The following is a 23,535-nucleotide window of genomic DNA, read 5'->3' on the forward strand; positions in this document are numbered from 1 at the left end:
GAGAAGAGTTTGTAAGGCATAGTCATATGCACGAGTATAAATTTTTGCTTTTTGTAGTTGTTTGTAAAGTTAAAGTCAGAGGGAAGGCTGAGGAAGGTCTGGTTGCTCAGATTGTCGGATGCTTGGGACACTGTTTTAAAAGTCCAGGTGACTAGGAATGTTGCTCCACAGGAAGCCAGCACAGAACCAAGGAGGAACCAACGCACAAGGCTAGAAAATTGTAGTTTCACCCTCAGCAAAAACGGCTGCTTGAAGTTGACAATCTTCACGCAGTAGAAAACACTCAGCCAGGCAGTGAACCAGAAGCTCAAAAAGCTTGCGGCAATATCGAGGGTGAATGTGATTTTTTGCACCATGTAAAACTTTCTAAAGAACTCCTTCCAGATGAGTGAAATGAAATAGTCCAGAATTAGTGAGGTGCAGAAGCAAAGGTTGGACAGCCCCAGGCTGGCCAGAATTTCATCACTGGGCATCAGACTTCTGCCTTTCATCCAGTCGGTAACATTCACACCAACAATAAGCCCATTGGTGATAAAAACCAGAATACAAAGAGCACCTGAAACAACGAAGTAAAAGGTTATAAATAGAGTGATGTGATCCATCTGGTTTTCAGACCTGGTGGATCCCATATTGAAATTGAAATACTTTATTGTCATTTCTACAACTTGTATACAGTGAGGTTACATGAGCACCCCACACTCAGCTCAATTAGTCTTAATCCCCTCCTTTACTGACGCACACCCACCAAACCCAAAAGTCAGTTGCCCTGTTGTTATCTTTTCACTGTGCAGCCTAACAGTCCAGGGATAGAAGCTGTTCTCTACCCTGTTGGTGCGACTAATCCTGCTTCTATATCTTCTGCCCGAGGGCAGGAGATCAAGAAAGTGCCGGCCAGGGTGTGAATCATCCCTGAGAATTTTCCTCACTCTCCTGAGGCAACGTTCTTCCACTATTTCATCCAGCGGATTCATGGGACAGCCCATAATATCTTGTGTTGTATTCACCACCCTCTGTAGGCACTTCCTATCAGCTGATGTCAAACCAGCGTACCACACCGTGATGCAGTATGAAAGGACACTTTCTATTGTGGACCATAAAGGTGGTATCTGCATCAGCAAGAGATAAATGGGATCTTGTTTGCTCTGGAAATGGTTAGTGCAAAAGCTTTAATTGAATTCAATCAATTAAGTGGTGAAAGAAGCATAACTCAGACCAATCAGTCAAACAAAGGCATATGTCATGGGTACTGCCAAACAAAGTCATCCTTCACTGGGATAAGTAGCTTCATAAGTTGTTTGTTCATGTTAGTTACAAAAGTCCTCCAAGTGGCAGCCAAGTCCATTGGTTTAGCATTCTCCTTCAAAACCTCAAGATGATGGCTGAATTTTACTGAGACAGCTAAGAACAAAGTTTTCTTATACAGTGGAACCTCGGTTGTCGAACGTCTCCACTGACACACGTTTTGGCTTTCGAACGCTGAAAACCTAGAAGTAACTGCTTCGGTTTTCAAAAGATTTTTCAAAGCCAAATGTGCCTCGCCGCTTCCTTTTTGAGTTTCCCTATTGTATTGAGGATGCGGGTGGCACTGTATGTTAAACCACAGAGCCTAGGGCTTGCCGATCAGAAGTTTGGCAGTTCAGATCCCTGTGACAGGGTGAGCTCCCGTTGCTCGGTCCCTGCTCCTGCCAACCTAGCAGTTTGAAAGCACATCAAAGTGCAAGTAGATAAATAGGTACCGCTCTGGCGGGAAGGCAAACGGCATTTGCGTGAAGCGGCTTAGTCATGCTGACCACATGACCCGGAAGCTGTACGCCGGCTCCCTCGGCCAGTAAAGCGAGATGAGTGCCGCAACCCCAGAGTCGGCCACAACTGGACTTAATGGTCATTCCCTTTACCTTTACCTTTATTGTACTGAGGCTTCTGCTTTCAGTTTTCGTTTTTTGAGTGTTTCAGAAGTCGAACTGTCTTCCGGAATGGATTACGTTTGAACACCAAGGTTCCACTGTACCATCAATTTACATTAATGACATAAACATCCTTCCATCCCTGTGTTACAACCTGTGTAGTTGCAACTAAAAGGAAAATCACCAAAGGTTTTATAGAGAGGTCAGCACTAATTCCTGAGAAAATAGAGAGAAGACACCATTTGGGGTTTAGGACTGGTGAAGGGTCAATAATGATTCCAGTTTCCTTAAGAATTTGTGCCCAAAAGTAGCCACATGAGGCAACCCTAGCATTTGTGTCAATAACACCCACATCCCCTTCAACATGTCCAAATATTTCTATCCTGAATCTGTGCTAGTTCGCATAAGTGTAGAGTACCCTTTATGGACTGTTTCCAGGAAATTATCTCAAATACGGGTCAATAAAGAAGAAAAGAGCTTAGCGTACCAGATTTCATCCCAAACAATTTCATCAAGGGTCTCATTCCCTACTCTGCTCTCCACACCAATTGTATTTTTTTTTAAAAAAATGATATTTATTGAAACAAAAAACAAAATTAAAATTACACAGAAAAAAGACAAAATTACAAAACAAAAACAAAAACAGAAGCATAAGAAGAAAAAGAAAAAATAAAACCATCGGTTTCAAATTCTCCAATTTCCGTTACCTTCTTTCCATGACCTTCTCCTCTTCCCATCTCTTGTATCTTAATTAATAACTGTCACAGCAAATCCTTTCCATAATTCATAATATTTTATCTTTACGTTACCTTACTCTATTATCATCTTGTCTTATAAAAACGACCTTAAAGCTTAAAACTTAAATCTTTTTTACCAACTTCTCATAACCATTACCTTTTTGCCAAATTTTTACAAGAGCCAAGTTATTTCATTTCAACATTTTCCCAACATTCATAAAACATTTCTAGTAAACATAATATAAAAAATACAGTAAAATAAAAACAATCCAATCTTCTTCCAGCGTCCCCTCCCCCCGGTCCCGGGATTGTCAGTCTTTTTTTTTTTTTTTTTGTCCCATTAGTCTGGCCCATTAACCTGGTGCTCTTATATCCGATCTCCACACCAATTGTAAACTACAGAAAGAGGGGAACTGCAAGGCTAGTAACATTTAATGTAAATGAGAAACGAGCCCTTCCATATAATATTAGAATGAAGATAATTTGTGATGATGCCCAAGAGATGAAGAGTACCTGAAACAATGAGGTAAAAGATTTCGGGTAGAGAGAGGTGATTCATCTGGTCTTCAGACATGGTGGATCCCACAGAAATGATAGCTGTACTTGTGGAAGATACAGGGAATCTTGTTCACTCTGAAAATGGTTAGAGAGGAGGTTTTAATTTGTTGAAGATGAGCAAATGACCAATGCAAATGACCAGAGTTCTCCAATTATTGTTTCTAAAAATGGCACCTGTGGCAACCAAGCAAAAAACCCATGCCTCGTTGAAATGTAACACAATACCTTAGTCACTTTTCTGATATTTCAGGGTAGTCAACAAGCCGTCATGATTTTATTTTTAGCAGAATAATTCCTTCATTCCAAATATTCCACAAAGGGTGTAAAATTTCATCTGAGGCCATTTCATCTGGAAGGCAGAGAACAAACGTTTAATGACTTTTTTGGAGGACTGGTCTTCCCAATCCCATCCAACGTGGGAGTGAGAAGGGGAGAAGACTATCTGTCATGATGCTCCTGTTTCAAATTCAGAATTTTGACATCCATTTTATTTATCATTTATCATTAATTATTTAGGAGATATATGCCCCACCTTTCAATCAACTGATTCTCAAAGTAGTTTACAACAAGTTGTAAGCTCCTCCCGCACCTTTGGGCTGGGAGAACCCCTCACACATACATTCACAAGTTACTGTGACTTATTAATGAGGCAAGGACACAGTTCCCTTCGGGTCCGCAGTGAGAGTTGGAGCCGAGTGCTCTTTCTGTGAGGGACTGAGAAAGCAAAGACCTTGCAGCTGTGGGGGCCAAGCTGGTCTTCCCTTTGCCTTGATGTTCTTCCATATGACATCAGGGGTTTCAAAGTTCAAACTGCCAGGGGCAAGCAGACGTTCCTTGGTAGTAAACGCCAGCAGCAAGGTCTTACCTCTGATCTTAGCACTGTAGTGTCACAGCGCTAAGATCAGAAATAATCTTCTGCCTGCTGGCTTTTAAAGAGCACGCCAGAAGCTTATCTCTAATCTTAGTGCTGTGGTGGTTAATACTAAGATTGGAGATGAGAAATCCTTTCCATTAGCAATAAAGGCTTAGCACTGAACAACAGATCACAGAATCTGCCAGTATATGGTGTCAGGTGACTGGCAGGTGGACGTGGTTTGCCCCAAAAAATAATTATTTCGGAACCCAGCAAGATGAATATCAAGTTTAGTGTTCTTTTTATCTTTTTATCATCTACATTGAACTTCATGAGTTGTTTTGGCTCCTTGCAATCTGCTTTAAAAGTTCCTCAGTACTTTGCGTAAACTTTGCTTTCCTAATTGCCCAGGTGTGGTCAAACTGGGACGTGAAGATGCAAAGAGCAGAAGGATTCTGTTTCCAGTTTTCCATAACCATTCCCATGAGACACTTAAGCAAATGACTGTTGTCAAAACAGAACATGGCTTATAATCAAATGAAGAGGTACACAGGAAAATCTCTGGAGATCGGTTAGGGTTTTTATTGCGATGGAAAAAAGGATAATCACAAGGCATTTTAACTTTTATTATTTATCATTATTTAATTGTCAACAGATCGTGAAGCTGAGGCTCCAATACTTTGGCCACCTCATGAGAAGAGAAGACTCCCTGGAAAAGACCCTGATGTTGGGAAAGATGGAGGGCACAAGGAGAAGGGGATGACAGAGGATGAGATGGTTGGATGGTGTTCTTGAAGCTACCAGCATGAGTTTGATCAAACTGTGGGAGGCAGTGGAGGACAGAAGTGCCTGGTATGCTCTGGTCCATGGGGTCACGAAGAGTCGGACACGACTAAACGACTAAACAACAACAACAAAAATTGTCTATGTAATAGAAAGTTTGTGCTGGAAAAGTTATGAAGACCAGTGGCTTATCAAATAAATTTGTTCATGATGGTGATAGGACAGGAGATTAATGTTTCCCATTACTTTGGGGCATTTGTGGGAGACTTCTCAGTGGGTTTTCCCCTGTGGGTTAGATCTGGTTGTCTCTCACTCCCATCCTATATCCCTAAGTTCTATATCCACCACATGAGCATGGACGCCACACACTGCTTCATGGTAGTGTTGCTTCTGCCTTAATAGGGAAAACCTTTGACAAGCAAGCCCAACTGATCCAAAACCCAGCAGGCAGATTACTGGCTGAGGCACCATTTGGAATTTATATCATATGAGTTTTAAAACAGCCAGTTGGTTGCCAGTTCTTTTCCAGACCCAACTTGAAGGTGATTGTGCTACTGCTGAAAGCCCGAAATGACAGAAGGACCAAATGTGTGAAATATCACCCCTCCAATAGGCAGTGCTATTTTTCTAGAAAAGGAGGTGCTGGAACTCACCATGAATACCTCCTGAAATATACTTGGAGTCCTGTAGTGATTTCATGCTCTTTATTGCAGCTTGTTTTCCCAGTAGTGATGTATGGAAGTGAGAGCTGGACCATAAAGAAGGCTGATCGCCAAAGAATTGATACTTTTGAATTATGGTGCTGGAGGAGATTCTTGAGAGTCCCATGGACTAAGATTGCCATTGTAACTTACTCTCTAAAAGCAATACCCAGATTGAATGGGCATAACCAGGACTGAATTATGGGGACTCTTGAGAGTCCCATGGACTGCAAGAAGATCAAACTTCTCCATTCTGAAGGAAATCAGCCCTGAGTGCTCACTGGAAGGACAGATCCTGAAGTTGAAACTCCAATACTTTGGCCACCCCATGAGAAGAGAAGACTCCCTGGAAAAGACCCTGATGTTGGGAAAGATGGAGGGCACAAGGAGAAAGGGGACGACAGAGGACAAGATGGTTGGACAGTGTTCTTGAAGCTACCAGCATGAGTTTGACCAAACTGCGGGAGGCAGTGGAAGACAGAAGTGCCTGGCGTGCTCTGGTCCATGGGGTCACGAAGAGGCGGACACGACTAAACGACTAAACAACAACAACAATTGCAGCTTGTAAAACAGTGATTGAATTGGCCCCAAACCTACTTGCCTATTGTTCTAGGATCCAAGCTTAGTACATAACACCTTCCTTGTTCTCATAGAATGGCAATGGTGCCCAACTGCCAACCTCCCCAAAAAGCTCAACAACATTTGTGACCAGATTTTCACTTTTTGAAATATGGCAACCCTACTTACTGCCAAGTTTTTATGTTTTCGTCATTTTTGTGTTTTGTTTTGATTTAAATTTCTTCTACTTTTGGTCTGACTCAGGTCCTTTTCTCTCTTCCCCCCACCCCAAGATTTTATTAAGGTTTCCACAATACAGTAATATAATATAAAATCAAAAAGACAAAAAGGAAAGGAAAGAGAAAAGAACACAAAAATATCGAGAGTCAAAAGAAGAAAAGAGGAAGCAGAGAGAAAAAGAACATGAAGAATAACAACAACAGTAATCCTAATAAAACACAAAACTATATCTAGCCCTCTGTCATAATTATATCTTAATCTTCAATCCACATACAAAGCAGAGAGTCTTCCCAGCTCTCGCCTGAATACTCTTCCCCCTCCCTCAGCCTCACATCCTTAGGAAAATTCTCCCTGACCTGTCTCCCACCCATCCATCATCTGTCTGTATGTCCTTTTCTGATTAATACCACTAGCTCAGTGGGGCAAAGACTTTAACCTATTTTAGCACTAAGCCACTGCAAGCACTGTACTTTCCCCACCAACACACACATACACACACATTGAGTTGCTCAACAGAAACATTGGTCTGTAAGAGGGGAAGTTAGGCATGTGCATTTCTAAGAAGGCTGCTTGGCGTACGCATCCCTCCGAGTCATCCGAAGCTGCAGGAAACATTTAAGTCATCATTCTCCAAGCAGACGCAAGACACCCGTGAAAGCCAAGTAGTGAGAAACAGCGTAACTGAGCCCCATTCGAGACAGCCACCTCTTCAGGAATAAGAAAGGAAGAAGACAGAAACAAAGCCCTGTTTTCATTCTGGTAAGCTTATTTTTTTGTGTGCCCTGACACAAAGGGCAAGACCTCAGAAGTTGTGTCAGGGCCCTGAGGTGTGAGTGCTGAGCACCCGCAACAAAAAATTTTGTGGGTGCTCAGGCACCCAGAGCCCTCTATAGTTTGGCACCTTTTGTTGTTGTTTAGTCATTTAGTCGTGTCTGACTCTTCGTGTCCCCATGGACCAGAGCACGCCAGGCACTCCTGTCTTCTACTGCCTCCCACAGTTTGGTCAAACTCATGCTGGTAGCTTTGAGAACACTGTCCAACCATCTCATCCTCTGTCATCCCCTTCTCCTTGTGCCCTCCATCTTTCCCAACATCAGGGTCTTTTCCAGGGAGTCTTCTCTTCTCATGAGGTGGCCAAAGTATTGGAGCCTCAGCTTCACGATCTGTCCTTCCAGTGAGCACTCAGGGCTGATTTCCTTCAGAATGGAGAGGTTTGATCTTCTTGCAGTCCATGGGACTCTCAAGAGTCTCCTCCAGCACCAGAATTCAAAAGCATTGGCGCCTTTTAATCATGGGCATTTTTACATTTCAGATGTAGCCAGTGCTGGAGACATACCTGAAGAGTTCAACGTGTGTGGCGTACACAGAGGTTTCCTCCTAAGTTTCTTGTGGCTAGCTTGCTGGGGAAAATGAAGTGGGATTGCATAGTTCCACTCATGATTCTCTTAGTTATTAAGCTAATAGGCACTTCACTGTTCCTTCTCTATGGTGAGTATCATGCTGAATGTGAACTTTCACTAGAGTCTGCTTTGGCAGACCTGACTGCCATTTGCAAAGAGTTAGTTTGCTCTTTTTTATTATTGCAAACCTTCCTTTAGGATTTTTGAAATAAAATCAAGCAGTTATTAAAGACAAAGAGCATAAACAGCTTGCAATTTGAAAGCAACATTGCAAATCAAAATTGGAATCACAGGATAGTGCAGTTTACCTATATTATGAAAAATGGTGTTGTGCACTCCAGATGTTGTTGGACTACAACTCCCACGATCTCTGTCCATTGTTCATGCTGGCTAAGGCTGATGGGAGTTGTAGTCCAGCAACATTTGGAGAGCACCACATCAGCTACCCCTAAGACAGGGGTGGGGAATCATTATTGGCCAGCAGGTCCGGATCATTGTCTCCCCATCCCCTGTCAGGGGATGACGTCAGGTGATGCTGCACTTTGAAGCACTGATTGCTGGGACTTCAAAGCACAGCACAGCAGTTTGAAAGCCCCTTTAGGGTCTAAACTATAACATTATCCAGAATTAAGGAGGGCTTGGCCTTTTAGTCCCGCCCCCATATAATTTTTTTCTGGTGAAAATCCTCCCTCCTCAAACTGACATGGGGAAGATATTCAAGGGCCATGTGTCTGGACTTTAAGATTTGTTCTCTTATGGATAAAATGGGGATTCTAATCTGTATTAGATGCCCAGGAAACTAATGTGGGACATAGCCAGTTCTATTTTTCTAGAAAAGGAGGTGCTGGAACTCACTGTGAACGCCTCCCTTGTTCTCTTAGAATGGCAATGGCAAGCACCTGAGAGGTGCCGGAACTGAGTTCCAGTGATTTCTGGCTGAAAAAAAGCCCTGGACACAGCAATGTGATTTTTAAATTACTGAAATTAAAAAGTAAATTGAAAACACATTCTGGCCAACTCTTGATCCTGTAATATGCTGCTGCTTGGGGAAATTATCTCTGCTGTCCTGTAAAGAAACCTTGCCCTAGCTCTGATGGGTTGTACCAAATTGTTTTGTCTTGTGGTTGCCTCTGATCAAACAGCTTTTTGGAAAAGATAAAGAAATGTACCAAAACAGTTTGGAAAATGGTAAAAGGGGTGAGTGAAAATAAGCTCTTCTTAACTGTCATTTGAGATTAATGCAAACTGTCATCAGATTGCATTAAGAAATGATGACAGGATTTTCTGTTTTTTTATTTTAAATATTTTTATTACAAATTTAAACAAAACATATTATCTTAAAACATATCATCCTTAATTCCCCCCATTTCTCCCCTCCCCCATAAAACAACCCCCCACCCCACCCCACCCTGACTTCCCTCAGTTCCAATCTCTGTTTTCTCTATAGATGCTATTCTCTGCATGTTACAAAATTGTATAAATCCTTAATTTATCTGACTTATGACAGGATTTTCTGGGTGAAAAGAACCCACCATCTCTGAACTTCTCCTCTTCTTGAACTTCTTTTGACTCTCCACAGAGCTGCACTCATTCTCGGGCAGAGCCAATCCTACCATTAGACAGAGTGAGGCAGCTTCTTTTGGAAGCGGGCACTGAGCAGAGCCCAAGTGTTAAGAGGACGGTTCTGTGGGTTCCACATGGTCTGCCCTGGGTACCCTAACTTAGGCTTCAGTTGTGTGATGGAGGCCATTATCCCATTGCTAGCCCTGAACTAAGGCTGCATAGAACACCATACAGAGCTGCTGCTCTGGGATGCCCGCCAAGTGCGCTTTTTAATGCGAGAGTACAGGGCTGGCAGCATTATTTCTGCTGAGGTCACCCCTTCCCAGTGGCGTAGCGTGGGGGGTGCCAGGGGTGCCGGCCGCACCGGGCGAAACATCTGGGGGGGCGCGAGTCCAGAGGGAAGGGACAAGTTCCTTCCTCCACCGGGCTCCCCGCCGCCACCGCCAGCCTTGCGCCCTAGCGCGCGCGCCCCGCCGCCGCTGCGGCTGCGCTCCACTCACTGCTCGCAGGAGGAGCAGCCGCTGCAGCAGCGACGCCACCACCGACGCCTGGCCGGGCACGGGCAGCCTCCGCACCCCGACGCCACCGCCATCCCCTCGGCCCAGCCACAGGCGGCGGCTGCTTTTCCGACTGGGAGGGAGGAGAGCTCCGAGGGGCCTCGCCACACCCTGCGCTCCCCAAAACCCTCCGAGAGGAAGCCGGCGGGCGGGCGAGGGTCTCCCGGCAGAAGGGGGCGCCGCTGGCTCCGGCTCTCAGCCGCGGGGGGGGGGGCGAGGACGGAGCATGGCTGGAAGCCCCCGGACCCGGCCGGGAGGAGGAGAGGCGCTCGCCAAGCCCGGATCTGGAGCTCCACCTACAGCCCAAGGAGAGGAGGGGGCGGGGAGGCGCCCGAGGGGAGGGGGCTTCGGCTGCCTCGGCCCGCAGGGGCTCCGCAAATAATAAATTTAATAAATTCCTGCTGAGCCTTTGGGGGGGGTCCTTGGCTCCTTCGCTCACCCCCAGCCCCAGTGGCGTAGCGTGGGGGAGTGCAGGGGGGCCGGGTGCAACATATGGGGGGGCGTGCTCGCACTGGAGTGCTAAAATCCACGGGTTAGGGGGCGCAAATTACTTGCCTTGCCCCGGGTGCTGACAACCCACGCTACGCCACTGCCCCTTCCACACTCGGGACACTTACCTGCACAATGTGAAAATGGTTGGTTCTGCTGGATGCCTCAATGGCTTGCAATACCATTATAGGTTGTGAGGGGATCCCCCTAAACCAGTCATAGGCAAACTCAGCCCTCCAGATGTCTTGAGACTACAGTTCCCATCATCCCTGACCACTGGTCTTGTTAGCTAGGGATGATGGGAGTTGTAGTCCCAAAACTTCTGGAGGGCTGAGTTTGCCTATGCCTGCCCTAAACCACACCCTCCAACATTCCTCAGATGAAAATAGGGACATTTCTCACTCCCCCTCCTCAAATGACCCTCCATGACCCCCCATTTTTGGTCATCCTCCCCCCACACAGAGCATTTCCTATCAGAAAAAGGGTGAGTGCCTCTAAAGGTTAAAGGTAAAGGACCCCTGGACAGTTAACTCAAGTCAAAGGTGACAATGGGGTTGCGGCGCTCATCTTGCTTCAGGCCGAGGGAGCCGGCGTTTGTCCACAGACAGCTTTCTGGGTCATGTGGCCAGCAGGACTAAACCGCTTCTGGTGCAGTGGAACACCATAATGGAAGCCAGAGTGCACGGAAACACCGTTTACCTTCCCGCCACAGTGGTACCTATTTATCTACTTGCCCTGGTGTGCTTTCGAACTGCTTAAAGCACACTACTACCCTTAAAGAAACACTGGAAGTGTAGTTTGTCAAGGGTGTAGCTCTGTGAAAGGTAAACCACATTTCCCAGGATTCTTGGGAGTGTGGAAGCCATGTGTTTTAAATATATGTTGTGTACACTGCCTAAGGCTCAACTACCAGTTCAGTCGGCTTCTGTATGTGAAACTGGGGGTGGCCAGTGCTTTTTTTCTGTGGGGACGCAGGCGTGCGCATACCCCTAAACATTTTGTGAATCTTCGTACTTTTGTCCATTTACTGTATTTATTTCCCCCGATTCGAACTATAAAATGGTGGTTTTCTTGAGTCAAAATGAAATTACCCCTAAACATATTTTTTTTTAGGGGAAAAAAGCACTGGGGGTGGCCATTTTGACCTTTGCCTCAGGCAGCAAAATTTCTTGAGCCTTCCCTGTTCTCATTTGTGTGGAGACACAGTTTCTGAGGAGTGGGAGGGCAGCAAGGCGGTTTTATCAGAGCTATTTCTTAACTTTGGCCCACATTGTGCAACAAACCTATGGCAGCAAAAGTCCTACTTCCTGAAAAACGGAAGTCTTCATGACTTCATTAACCAAATGTCTGGTGTTTCCAAAGGAAGCGCAGGACAGGCTGTTGCCACTGGTGGTTTGTCATGCGATTGATCAGAGAGCTACCAACTTCTGCCTCATGAGTGTCGCTTTGTGAGGGAGATCTGGCTCCCCTGCCAGAGGATACTTACTTACGAACAAATAAGTTTCTGTCCTGCAGCTTCAGGAAAAATACATTTTTTAAAATGCTCCCAGGGTGATTTTCCAATCATTAATAAAACAATTTTAAACACTAGAAGAAGAATAACCCCAATGAGGAAAAGCAATAAGAATAAAACAACAGAGTATCAGCAACTGAGATGAGGTGTAACAATTTAACTGACTTTTAGAGTAGAGAAAAGGAAATAGAAACCACCACCTAGTTCAGGAATAATACACAATTAAGCATGCACAATTTTAAAATTGCCTCTGTCTTTCCCACTTTCAAACATGCTTGGAAATAATGGCTTTGGTTATTATACCATTTCACAGACGAAATGTTTTATTTTATTTTAAAATACATACCTATGCATGCCCACAATGGGCTTCAGGTATCTAGGGCATGGGGGGGGGGGTTGCAGTAAATGAGGGGAGGGAACAACAGCACACAGCATAGACAATGTTTATAGACAATAGCCATCACGATACAGTATGAGCACACATCACACAACTACAAAACAACATGCATTGCATGGACAAATATACGGTACAATGTTGATCCAAGAGTACTTTCCCATTTCATGTGGGCAATGGTGAGGACCAGCAAATATGGAGCAGATTCACACCAGACATCCAACATACATTTAAATCCTGTGATTCCCCCCCCCCCCACGTATTCTGGGAACTGCAGTTTCCCCCTCAAAGGCCTACAATTCCCAGTACCCTTGACAAACGAAGGTTCCCAGGATTCTTTGAGGGTTGTTGTTGTTTAGTCGTTTAGTTGTGTCCGACTCTTCGTGACCCCATGGACCAGAGCATGCCAGGCACTCCTGTCTTCCACTGCCTCCCGCAGTTTGGTCAAACTCATGTTCGTAGCTTCGAGAACACCGTCCAACCATCTCGTCCTCTGTCGTCCCCTTCTCCTTGTGCCCTCCATCTTTCCCAACATCAGGGTCTTTTCCAGGGAGTCTTCTCTTCTCATGAGGTGGCCAAAGTACTGGAGCCTCAGCTTTGAGGGTAGTCATGTGCTTTAAATGTATGGTGTGTGTCTGCCTGAAAGTCCCTTGGATGACTGAGTGGATGTCCCATCATCCTCTGTAACTTGTAGGGGTTCTTTGGCCAAGGTGGAAAGCATTCACTTAAAGCAGAAAATCTGAAATGTACTGCTCTGAAACATCCTTGGGTGGATCTACATACAGCGGAAAAAACGCTATAAATAAGTCATAAATTAAATCGCTATAAAAGAAAAAACGCTATGTAAAATCTCATAGAAAAGTTTTGTGCTCTACAGTGCCATCTGGTGTTGCATTTAAAACGTTGTTTTTTTGACTCACGTAGTTGACTCCCTCTGTTCGGGTAATAAATGTGCTGAGTTCACAGGTTCTTATGAGTCTTTTTCATTCAGCTTCACAGATCTTCTTCCAAGGAGACCCCATTCTCACCCCATCAGGAGTAAAAGAGGGTATGTAATAAAAACAGCTCATGGGGGAAATGGGAATTTCTGCTCCTTTGTATATATTAAATCCAGTCGTCTCCTGTTTCTCCTAACTTCTACAGGCTGCCCCATAAGATGGGTACTTTATGCTGGCAAATGCTACTTCTTTTCTGCCGAAGAAAAAACATGGAATGACAGCCAGGAGGACTGCGCTCAATCAAATGCTCATCTTGCCGTTGTCAACAACAAAGCAGAATTGGTGAGAAGACAGGACTGTTTTGCAAAGCAACAAAAAAATAAGCATGGTGTTCTGTGAAATACTGATCCCATTATTGGCCTGCTTTCATAAAGTAGTGCACAGTTGCTAACTTTTCAGGGCTAGACAAGACATGGTACCATTTGCACAACTAGCATGAATAGCATGAATAGTTTAGATTTGTTTTTAAAGGCGTTCCCTGTGAAGAAAAAGGGTTTGGCTGTTAAACCAGGCTTAGAATGGGGAATAGGTAAAGGTAAAGGGACCCCTGACCACTAGGTCCAGTTGTGGCCGACTCTGGGGTTGCGGCGCTCATCTCGCTTTATTGGCCGGCGTAGTTTAACCCACAGGGGGTCTCCTAACAACACTCAGTGGTGCCGTGGTCTAAACCACAGAGCCTAGGGCTTGCCAATCAGAAGGTTGGCGGTTGAAATCCCCACGGTCCCAGCTACTGCCAACCTAGCAGTTCAAAAGTGCAAGTAGATAAATAGGTACTGCTCCGGCAGGAAGCTAAACGGCGTTTTCGTGCGCTGCTCTGGTTCACCAGAAGCGGCTTAGTCATGCTGGCCACATGACCTGGAAAAACTGTCTGCGGACAAACGCCGGCTCCCTTGGCCAGTAAAACGAGATGAGCACTGCAACCCCAGAGTCATCCGCAACTGGACTTAATGGTCAGGGGTCCCTTTACCTTTAACAACACTCAGCACCTTTAAGAAACTACAGCTCCCAGAATTATTTGAGAAAAGCCATGACTGTTTAAAGTGGTATCATGGTGCTTTAAATGTGTGGTGTGCATACAGTCCAACATTTTTCCAGTGAAAATAGGGACGTCCTATTCCATAATATTAATTTTACTATTTGAAACCCCACCCATCTGACTTGGTTACTCCAGCCACTCTGCGCTGCTTCTAAGATATATAAAAACATAATAAAACATTCAACTTTTTTTTAAAAAAAAACACCCTTCAGATGGCTGCCTTCAGACGGCTCAGGGGTCAGATAACTCCATACCCTCCGACATTTCTCCAATAAAAAGCAGGACATTCTGGGTTCAAATCAGAAACTGCGACAGCTTCTGTAAATCTGGGACCGTCCCTGGGAAACAGGGACACTTGAGGGTCTAGGTGTGGATGTGGCTTGTGGAAAACCACACTACGCTGCTTGCCCAAGGACCCCCTGTTGTAAACAAAAATTGCCCTTTTCCCTTATGGGGTATCCAAGAGCCCATATAGAGTCCTTAACATAGGTTCCCTATTGGTAGGATAAAATAACAGAGGCCAACCAGAGAATATTGAGAAGCAAAGCAGCTAGTAAGCTTGATCTTTATTGATCTGTTGCAACAGGGTGCTCCCCTCACCTGCAGGAGAGGAGGAGGAACCCAGAAAAATATTGTGCAAGGCCTTATAAAGACTTTTGAAATTGCCACCCTGTAGATCAAGACCACCCCCAGAAACATCATACATACATCACAGAAAAAAGCAGTCTAAACAGAAATTTAAATGTTGCTTTTCTCTTGTCCTTGTTTATCTCCTGTCTGGCAGGTTACTTGATTGGATTGCCTGGGGAGCCTGGCCATTCTTTTGTAGTGATAAATACTTAGTTCCTGGGCCAGGTCACAGGCTCACACCCTATTCAAACACAGACATACCCTTAAGACAGGATTTGTGAATGGGGAGGCTTTTCCACTTTGACCTTGCAGAGAAAGCATTTGCTCAGTTTAGGAATCAAAATGGCTTCAGGTCGGTCTTCCTGTGCTGATCTATGTATGTGCGGTTATGAGCATTACCATATATCTAAGACCTCAAAATTCCTATCACACCCCAAAACCAGAAGACATCCTTGCTAAAGACAAGAACCACCACCGCCCTGCCCCCCCCATTACTGCATTGCATTCCCATATCAGAGCTCTTGGATTTCACTGTGTTCTCTCTTACTTTATTCTGCAAATGCTTCCTATCCAGGTGTTCCTGTTCAACAGAACAAACCATTTTGAGTATTTCATTGGCTTAACACAGCAAGGTTCCAAGGGATTGTGGAGATGGATTGACAACAGAGCGTATGATCCTGACGTGTATGTTTATTATCATTCTGGTCATTTGTTGTTTGTCACAAAGTGATGGGGAGGAAAGCCTCTGTTACTCAGCTTTCTTTCCCCCTTATAGTGATACCTCGGTTCTTGAACGTAATCCGTTCCGGAAGACAGTTCGAGTTCTGAAATGTTTGAAAACTGAGGTGCAAAGGGCTGTCTGCAAATGGAATTGAGAAAATTGGGGGGGAAATGCAGTGGAAGCCATTCGACTTCTGAGGCGCATTTGAAAACAGAAGCGTTTACTTCTAGGTTTTTGGTGTTCAGGTTCCGGAACGTTCATCAACGGAGACGTTTAAGAACCGAGGTACCACTGTTGCAATGTGTGGACCATAACACTCACCCACCTTACGTGGCTGTTACAAGGATAACGATGAAGCACAAGAGACGGTAAGCTTTTTTAAAAAATGGCAGAGTAGAAGATAGGTCTCATAACGTCGTCTCTGGGGATCCTGTCAATATGTGTGTATGCAACAGGGAAATGATCGTGCCCATTCTTCAGAGTGCTAATAGTATACAGTGGTACCTCGGGTTACAAACGCTTCAGGTTACAAATGCTTCAGATTACAAACTCCGCTAACCCGGAAGTAGTTGCTCCGGGTTGCAAACTTTGCCCCAGGATGAGAACGGAAATCGCATGCCAGCAGTGGGAGGCCCCATTGGTGAAAGTGTGCCTCAGGTTAAAAATGGTTTCAGGTTAAGAACAGACCTCAGGAATGAATTAAGTTCATAACCTGAGGTACCACTGTAATGAGCCCTTCTAAGTAGCATGTCCACTTAGGCATTTGGGAGAGATGCTGGGTGCATCTACTGAACACAACCTGTCCCTGCAAACGATATCACGGCCAGTGTTCATCAGGGCCGGCCCAAGACATTTTGGCACCTGAGGCAAACCACAAAATGGTGTCTCCCCTCCTCACCAGGGAAGAAGGGGTGAGTGAAGATCTGCATCAGGAACAAGCGAGAAATAAAAGATCTCTATTGAGATCTGCTGCCCCTGTGGGTCCTGCCGCCTGAGGCAGTCACCACCAACTTGCCTCATGAGTGTGCCAGCCCTACAGGTGGTAACAATTTTTGTTCAGACACACTAGGATACAGGTGCTGTAGAGCACAGTATTAAAGTTATCAGTTTTGGACTTCCAAAATCCTGGCACCTAGGTGGGACCAGGGATAGCAAAAGGCCCCACATTTAAAAACAAAAACAAAAAACATATATTTATACCCCAGCCATGTTGATCTGCCATCAGCTGTCCTGCCTTCCTTGGCTCAGCAAGTTCTGTGCAGGGTGACAGTGAAAGGGACCACACAGACAGGAGCGCGGCAGTCTCCCAAGCAGCAGCTGAGGCTAACAACTAGTAGAAGTATAGAATTGTAGAATCATAGAGATGGAAGAGACCACGAGGGTCATCTAGTCCAGAACCCTGCAATGAAGGAATCTTTTGCCCAGCTTGGGGCTTGAACCCACAGCCCTGAAATTCAGAGCCACATGCTCTACCGACTGAACTTGCTAATTTTCACTTCTCTTCCCTTCACAGATTGAATATCAGAAGTAGAATTTATGACTGTGCTGTGCTTGGATTACACCTTGTCACTTCAGCACCTTGCTCCGTAGTAAACCGCTGGATTTGTGAGGAGAAGGCATAGTTGCTCTCCTCTGTATGGGAGATTCTCAGCAATGTGGAATTAAGACTCTTCACTCTGCTAAGGAACCTTGGACCTGATTCAGTTCTTGTTACGCATAACCCTGGAAAGGGAGGCGTGTTCTCTCACACGTGAAGACTTTTATCCAGCCAAATATATGAGTGGCCCAATAAACACAGCAAATACCGTATTTTTCCGTGTATAAGATGCCCCCGTGTATAAGACGCCCCTTATTTTGAGGGACTCCAAATTAAGAAAATGGGGGGAGATCGTCTGTCCCCTCACCAGCAGAAGCTGCCAATTGCCCACCCAATTGCCACAGCGACAGCCAATCAACACCAGCCCTTGCCACAGCCACCAATAACACGCCCAATAGCCGCTGACAATCTCCGGCTCACAGCAGCAGCCAATCCCATGTCCCCCCTATGCACTCTCCATGTATAATATGACCCCCAATTTTTAACATAATTTTAAATGGAAGAAAGCTTGTCTTATGCACAGACAGTATACTTCCAGTTGCACTTCTGCACTGACATAAAGGAGCCGCAAGTGTGTAAATCTGCTTTTGTCTTTTGATCTTCCTTCCCTTTCTTGCCGCAATGGAAGTCTCAAACAATTCCCCCTGTTGCTTGTTGGTCAGATGATCTCTCTTGCCTTGCCACATGTGAAAGACACTTTCTTCTACTCAGAAAAGAGGGTTCAGGGAGTTTAGAGAACATCCCTTTCCTGAGACCAGTCATGCAATAAAACCTCAATATCCACTTCTCCTAACCGCTCAACGCAGAACTTCCTATATTTCGAGACAGAACATTTTCTTCTGCTGTTGGAGGGGGAGTCCTTCATTTGTCCAAAAACCACTACTGTTTTGGAAGATTACCAAATAACGGCTTGCTGTGTTAGCAAATCACGCTAATTATTGTAATGCAACTTGCATCTGAAAAGTTAAACAATTATATGACTGTAGACACCTGAAGTTTGTAATGTTTGATGTTTTGCTGTATTATTTTATATTCTGTTGGAAGCTTCCCACAGTGGCTGGGGCAACCCAGTAGGATGGGCAGGGTACAAGTAATAAATTGTTGTTGTTGTTGTTGTTGTTGTTGTTGTTGTTGTTGTTGTTAATTTCTACATACACATCTTTTCCATGCTGGCTGGCCTTGCTAGAATAAATTGTTGGTTTATTCAGCCTCTTATCTATATTGGAATGAGGGAGATCAGAGGCAAAAGAGGAAACATGGCTTTGGCCTTTAGGAAGCTGTGTTATATGGAGTCAATCCATTGGTCCAGCTAGCTCAGTGTTGTCTTTTCTGATTGGCTGTGGCTTTCAAGGGTTTCAGAGAGAGGACCTTTCCAGCCAAACTTGGAGATGTTAGGGATTGACCCTGGTACCCTCCGCCTGCAAAGCATGTTCTGCAGCCCTTCCCCAAACTGACTCAATCTTTAATGGACTCAGCTCTTCATTACAAGCGAGACTTGACAAATTTCCGTTTTCTAAACAGGACATGGGAGTCCATCTCCTTCTGCCTAACCCCCAGTACTTAAGAAATTAATATCAAAGTCTTGATCACACAAGAAACATCCTATCCATGTGGCTGAAATTTCTTTTAACTCTTTCTATTGTTGAATTTTAAATTGTGGCCACCCTCCATAGCTGTCAACCGTCCCTTATTTGGTGGGAAACTCCCTTATCCCAGCGCTGTGTCCTGCTGCTGTCCCAGATTGATGATGTCCCTTAAATTTCCCGGGTTTCAAAGGAAGCATCTCCTCTCCCTCCCTCCCTGCCGGCCAGGGAGGAGGAAGGCTCCAACTGTGTTGCTTGGCTGCCCGGCCTGCCCCCCTCCCGCCTCCTCTCACCAGCCTCAGCCCCCGGGAGCCCCTCCCCACTAGGACTGGTGGGAGCCTCAGGCCCTTCCGCCGCCATCCTCCTCGCAGCCACCGAACTGAGTGTCTCTGCCTGGGGCCTCCCCTTGGACTTCGTTTTGCGCGAAAAGTGGTTGCTGCTTGTACAGTGGTGCCTCGCAAGACGAAATTAATTCGTTCCGCAAGTCTCTTCGTCTTGCGAGTTTTTCGTCTTGCGATGCACAGTTTCCCATAGGAATGCATTGAAAATCAATTAATGCGTTCCTAGGGAAACCGCCTTCAGACCAGGTCCGGGGACAGTCTGTCCCCCGACCTCTTCTGAAGGCTGGGGGGGGGGGAAACAAGGGCTTTTCTTCCCACTGCCAGCCTTCAGAAGTGTTCGCTGCCAACCCCCAGCATTTTAAAATCTCCCCGGGACAGCAGAGAAGTCTCTGCTGTCCCGGGGAGATTTTAAAATGCTGGGGGTCGGCAGCGAACGCTTCGCTCCCGCCCGCCAGCATTTTAAGATCGCCCGGGGCAGCGGAGAAGTCTCTGCTGTCCCGGGAAGGCAGGCGGGGGGGAGCAAAGACTTTTGCCCCCCGCCGGCCTTCAGAAGAGATCCAGGACCTCTTCTGAAGGCCGGCTGTGGGCGAAAGTCTTTGCTCCCGACCGCCAGCAATTTAAAACAGGTCCCCGGAGATTTCCCTATGGGCTTTCGTCTTGCGAAGCAAGCCCATAGGGAAATTCGTCTTGCGAAGTGCCTCCAAAACAGAAAACCCTTTCGTCTTGTGGGTTTTCCGTCTTGCGAGGCATTCGTCTTGCGGGGTACCACTGTAGTTATTTAATTGCAGTGTTTCATCAGCTGGTTTCTTGAGCAGCAACCTCTGGAAACAAAGGGCTAAAAACCGGCGCTGCTTTCCAAAATTATCTGGTCCCTTTTAACTTCGTATTTCAGCTGGTTGACTAAAATCCCTTATTTTGGCTGCTAATCCCTTATTTTCGAAACTGCTGGTCCCTTATTCTGTAAGTTGACAGCTATGGTCCCTTATTCTGTAAGTTGACAGCTGGTCCCTTATTCTGTAAGTTGACAGCTATGCCACCCTCCCTGGGAACCACTGGTGGAAAACGGTGGGTGCGTTGGTCTCAAGAGCAGATGTCCTTAAGGGAGCAGTGTATCACTAATTCACCTGAAATCAACACATCTGAGGACCATGGAAACATACTCCTGACATGCATATCAAACACATGGAGGGGTGAGTGGGAATGTACCCCTCTGGCCCTGGTCCTCGTGTTGGAACACCCATCAGCCCCCATCCCTGCGCAGACAAACCCTCCGCCAAACACACAGAGATGGAGTGGCAGGGGCAGTTCTGCTTTCTCTTCTGTGTGCTTGGCGTGTTTGCGTGTCAATGACTGCCGAATCTCCGGTTGTGCTAATTAAAGCATCTCCAACAATGCACACTGCTTGGATAAGCAGTTTGAGGATATGTGTGGTTGCAGAAGGAAAAAAAGCACGCTAGTGTTTTGTGCTGGCGGCAAAGTGTCAGCTTAGGGAACTTCCAGATCGGCTGTTCCTTGTGGATTCCGGCTTATATTTTTGCACAAAACTCGCAGGGAGGTGATAGGACATCACCTGTTCGTCGAGCAATCACCACCTCGATGTTCTGCATACAATGTCGTTGACCACTGGTCATTAACCTGCACATTCCGGTGCACTTTCTTTTTTCTTATTGGACTAATTGCACTTAGAAAAGCGGTGGGCTAATTGCACCAGAAAGTGGAGGACGACCACCAAATTTTGTGCGAATGAACAGCTCCATCTGGAAGCGCCCTTAAGTCATCGTCTGGTAAAGATGTCGGAGAAATCCAATGGAAATGGAAACAGGAGTGGGAAATGCCAGGACTGACTCATCTCATGTTCGGAATGAAAATCACTTCAGCAAATATGACCCGTATTTGCTGGTGTTGTTTCTGGTCCACAAATGATACATAACAATACATAACCAGACACTTATCTCTCCCCCCTGAACTAAGGCTACATAGAATACCATACACTTAAAGCACACAACTACCCTTAAAGAAGGGGCGCGGGTGGCGCTGTGGGTTAAACCATAGAGCCTAGGGCTTTCTGATCAGGTCGGTGGTTCGAATCCCCACGACGGGGTGAGCTCCCATTGCTCGGTCCCTGCTCCTGCCCACCTAGCAGTTCAAAAGCATGTCAAAGTGCAAGTAGATAAATAGGTACCACACTGGTGGGAAGGTAAACGGCGTTTCTGTGCGCTGCTCTGGTTCGCCAAAAGCAGCTTTGTCATGCTGGCCACATGACCCAGAAGCTGTACGCCGGCTCCCTCGGCCAATAAAGCGAGATGAGCGCCGCAACCCCAGAGTCAGTCACGATGGGACCTAATAGTCAGGGGTCCCTTTACCTTTACCCTTAAAGAACCACTGGAAGTGTAGTTTGTTAAGGGTGTAGCTCTGTGAGAGGTAAACTACATTTCCCAGGATATAGAAGGATCTGGCAACTTCTGTTTCAGTGTATCTGAAGAAGTGTGCATGCACACGAAAGCTCATACCAAGAACTAACTTAGTTGGTCTTTAAGGTGCTACTGGAAGGAATTTTTTTATTTTGACTATGGCAGACCAACACGGCTACCTATCTGTATCTGTTACATTTCCCAGGATTCTTTGCCTCTCCTTTGCATTGAAATGAATGGCGTGGGATAATGTAATGACAAGATAATGAATGACACCAGATTTTGCCCTAGCTGACAGCAAGGCAAATAGCCTCACTTGTGTGGGAAGCTGAATTGCAGTCCAACGGAAACAGCACTGCATATGACAAATATGAAGAGGAACAAAATCAATGCCATTTTACATACCTACAGTCTGGGCAGAGGATTCAAAAGCAAACAGGAAATTGGGCCTTCTGGATAAATGAAAGATTCAGTGGAAAACAACAATATAAATAAGAATTTAAAGTGAACCTGGCCAGCTGCAGCATGTGACCTGGACAACTGGCAGGTTGTGCATACCTATATATGTCTGCTTAGAAAGAAGAATTGAGAGGTTCTGACTTTAAGATAAGTGTGTACAGAATTGCAGCTTAAGTGACGAGGCTAATATATTTACATTCATGCACACTAAAGACAAGGTGCTAGTGCACATTATACAGATACACTCTTTCCCCTCCTCCACAAAAAAAAATTGTGAAGGCTTGGGAATTGGGAATAAGCCCCATTCAATTTAATAGAAATTAGACATGTCTAGAAATGCACTGTAAATTCCGAAGCACCTGAGGCAGAAAATCCTACTAGCACATCTCCCCTTGCCTGGCAGTAAGAAATGCAATCATAGTAAAGTAAATAGCTAACCGTTTGCTACCCTTTCATAACACCCAAACTCTCACTCTAGCTAGTGGTAGAACCAGTATGGCTTGGTAGGAACAATTAGTGAGAACAGGGGGGGTGTCAATTTGGCTTTTCTCTGTAGATCACGGCATTATAACGGTTGACGTCATAACCTCTTAAAATAAGACACGAGATTCTCCATCACGAATAGGGTTGCCATCTTTGTTCTGGCGAAATACAGGAGAGGATAGCGGCATGAAAGCAGGAGCAAGATGGATGTTGGGGAGATTTTCATTTCCACCTGATGCTGAAATGACTTCAGAGCAATCCATTACAATCTATTATTGCAACCTAACCGGATGGCCCCTCTGGAATTTGTCACACACACACACACACACACACACACACACACACACACACAAATTTGCAAATCTGTCTGTGCTTTGCTACCCAGAGCTGAAATACACGACTTTTCACACACATGCAGTACTGTACAGCAATGCATGTAGGCCAGAGCAAAATAAACAAATAATGTATATATGGTTAAATAAAAAAAGTGTTGCCGATTTTATCTATGTTTTATTGATAATTATTTTATCATGTACATCGCTTGGAGATTTTTCTGATTAAGCTATATATATATATATATAAATACATATAGATATACATATATATATATGTATGTACATATACATATACATATACATATACATATACATATACATATACATTCTAAATAAACAAATCACCCCTTTTTAATACAATAATAATCTTTAAACATTGAGTGTTGCTTTCCTGTGCCCACAGTGTTTTTCCTGCGTTATCTAGCTGCAATTAGGGGTGTGGGTGGAATGCCATTATGTTTTCATTTAAGGAACTGAAACCCAGGCATCTTTGGAAATCTTTTCCTGCAAGAGTGCTTGTCATTCTTCCCTCTTCCAGAGGCTAGTCCCCTAAATGTTCCCCTGGTGCCGTCTTCCCAAAGCCCAATAAGCTTCTGCCCGGCTTAGGGAGGAAGGCATGATTTCCCTCACCTCTGGCCCTAACTGTTCCCCTACGAAAAATTTCACTGCACACCACTGGGGATGTCACCAA

The 23,535-nt window shown here is 45.2% G+C and overlaps 1 protein-coding gene across 1 annotated transcript; it reads left to right on the forward strand.

Moving 5' to 3' along the window:
- The first annotated feature begins 6,848 nt into the window (after positions 1-6,848).
- Positions 6,849-18,347, forward strand: LOC310696268 (C-type lectin domain family 5 member A-like). Its single transcript, XM_083481593.1, has 6 exons — positions 6,849-7,093; positions 7,647-7,822; positions 13,242-13,298; positions 13,394-13,530; positions 15,489-15,598; positions 17,149-18,347. Exons 2-6 carry the CDS (start codon positions 7,744-7,746, stop codon positions 17,255-17,257), a joined length of 492 nt encoding a protein of 163 aa, XP_083337719.1. The 5' UTR covers positions 6,849-7,093; positions 7,647-7,743; the 3' UTR covers positions 17,258-18,347.
- The last annotated feature ends 5,188 nt before the right edge of the window (positions 18,348-23,535 follow it).

This window comes from Podarcis liolepis (assembly GCF_965112155.1).
Source record: "Podarcis liolepis genome assembly, chromosome: 17".
Lineage (NCBI taxonomy): Eukaryota > Metazoa > Chordata > Lepidosauria > Squamata > Lacertidae > Podarcis > Podarcis liolepis.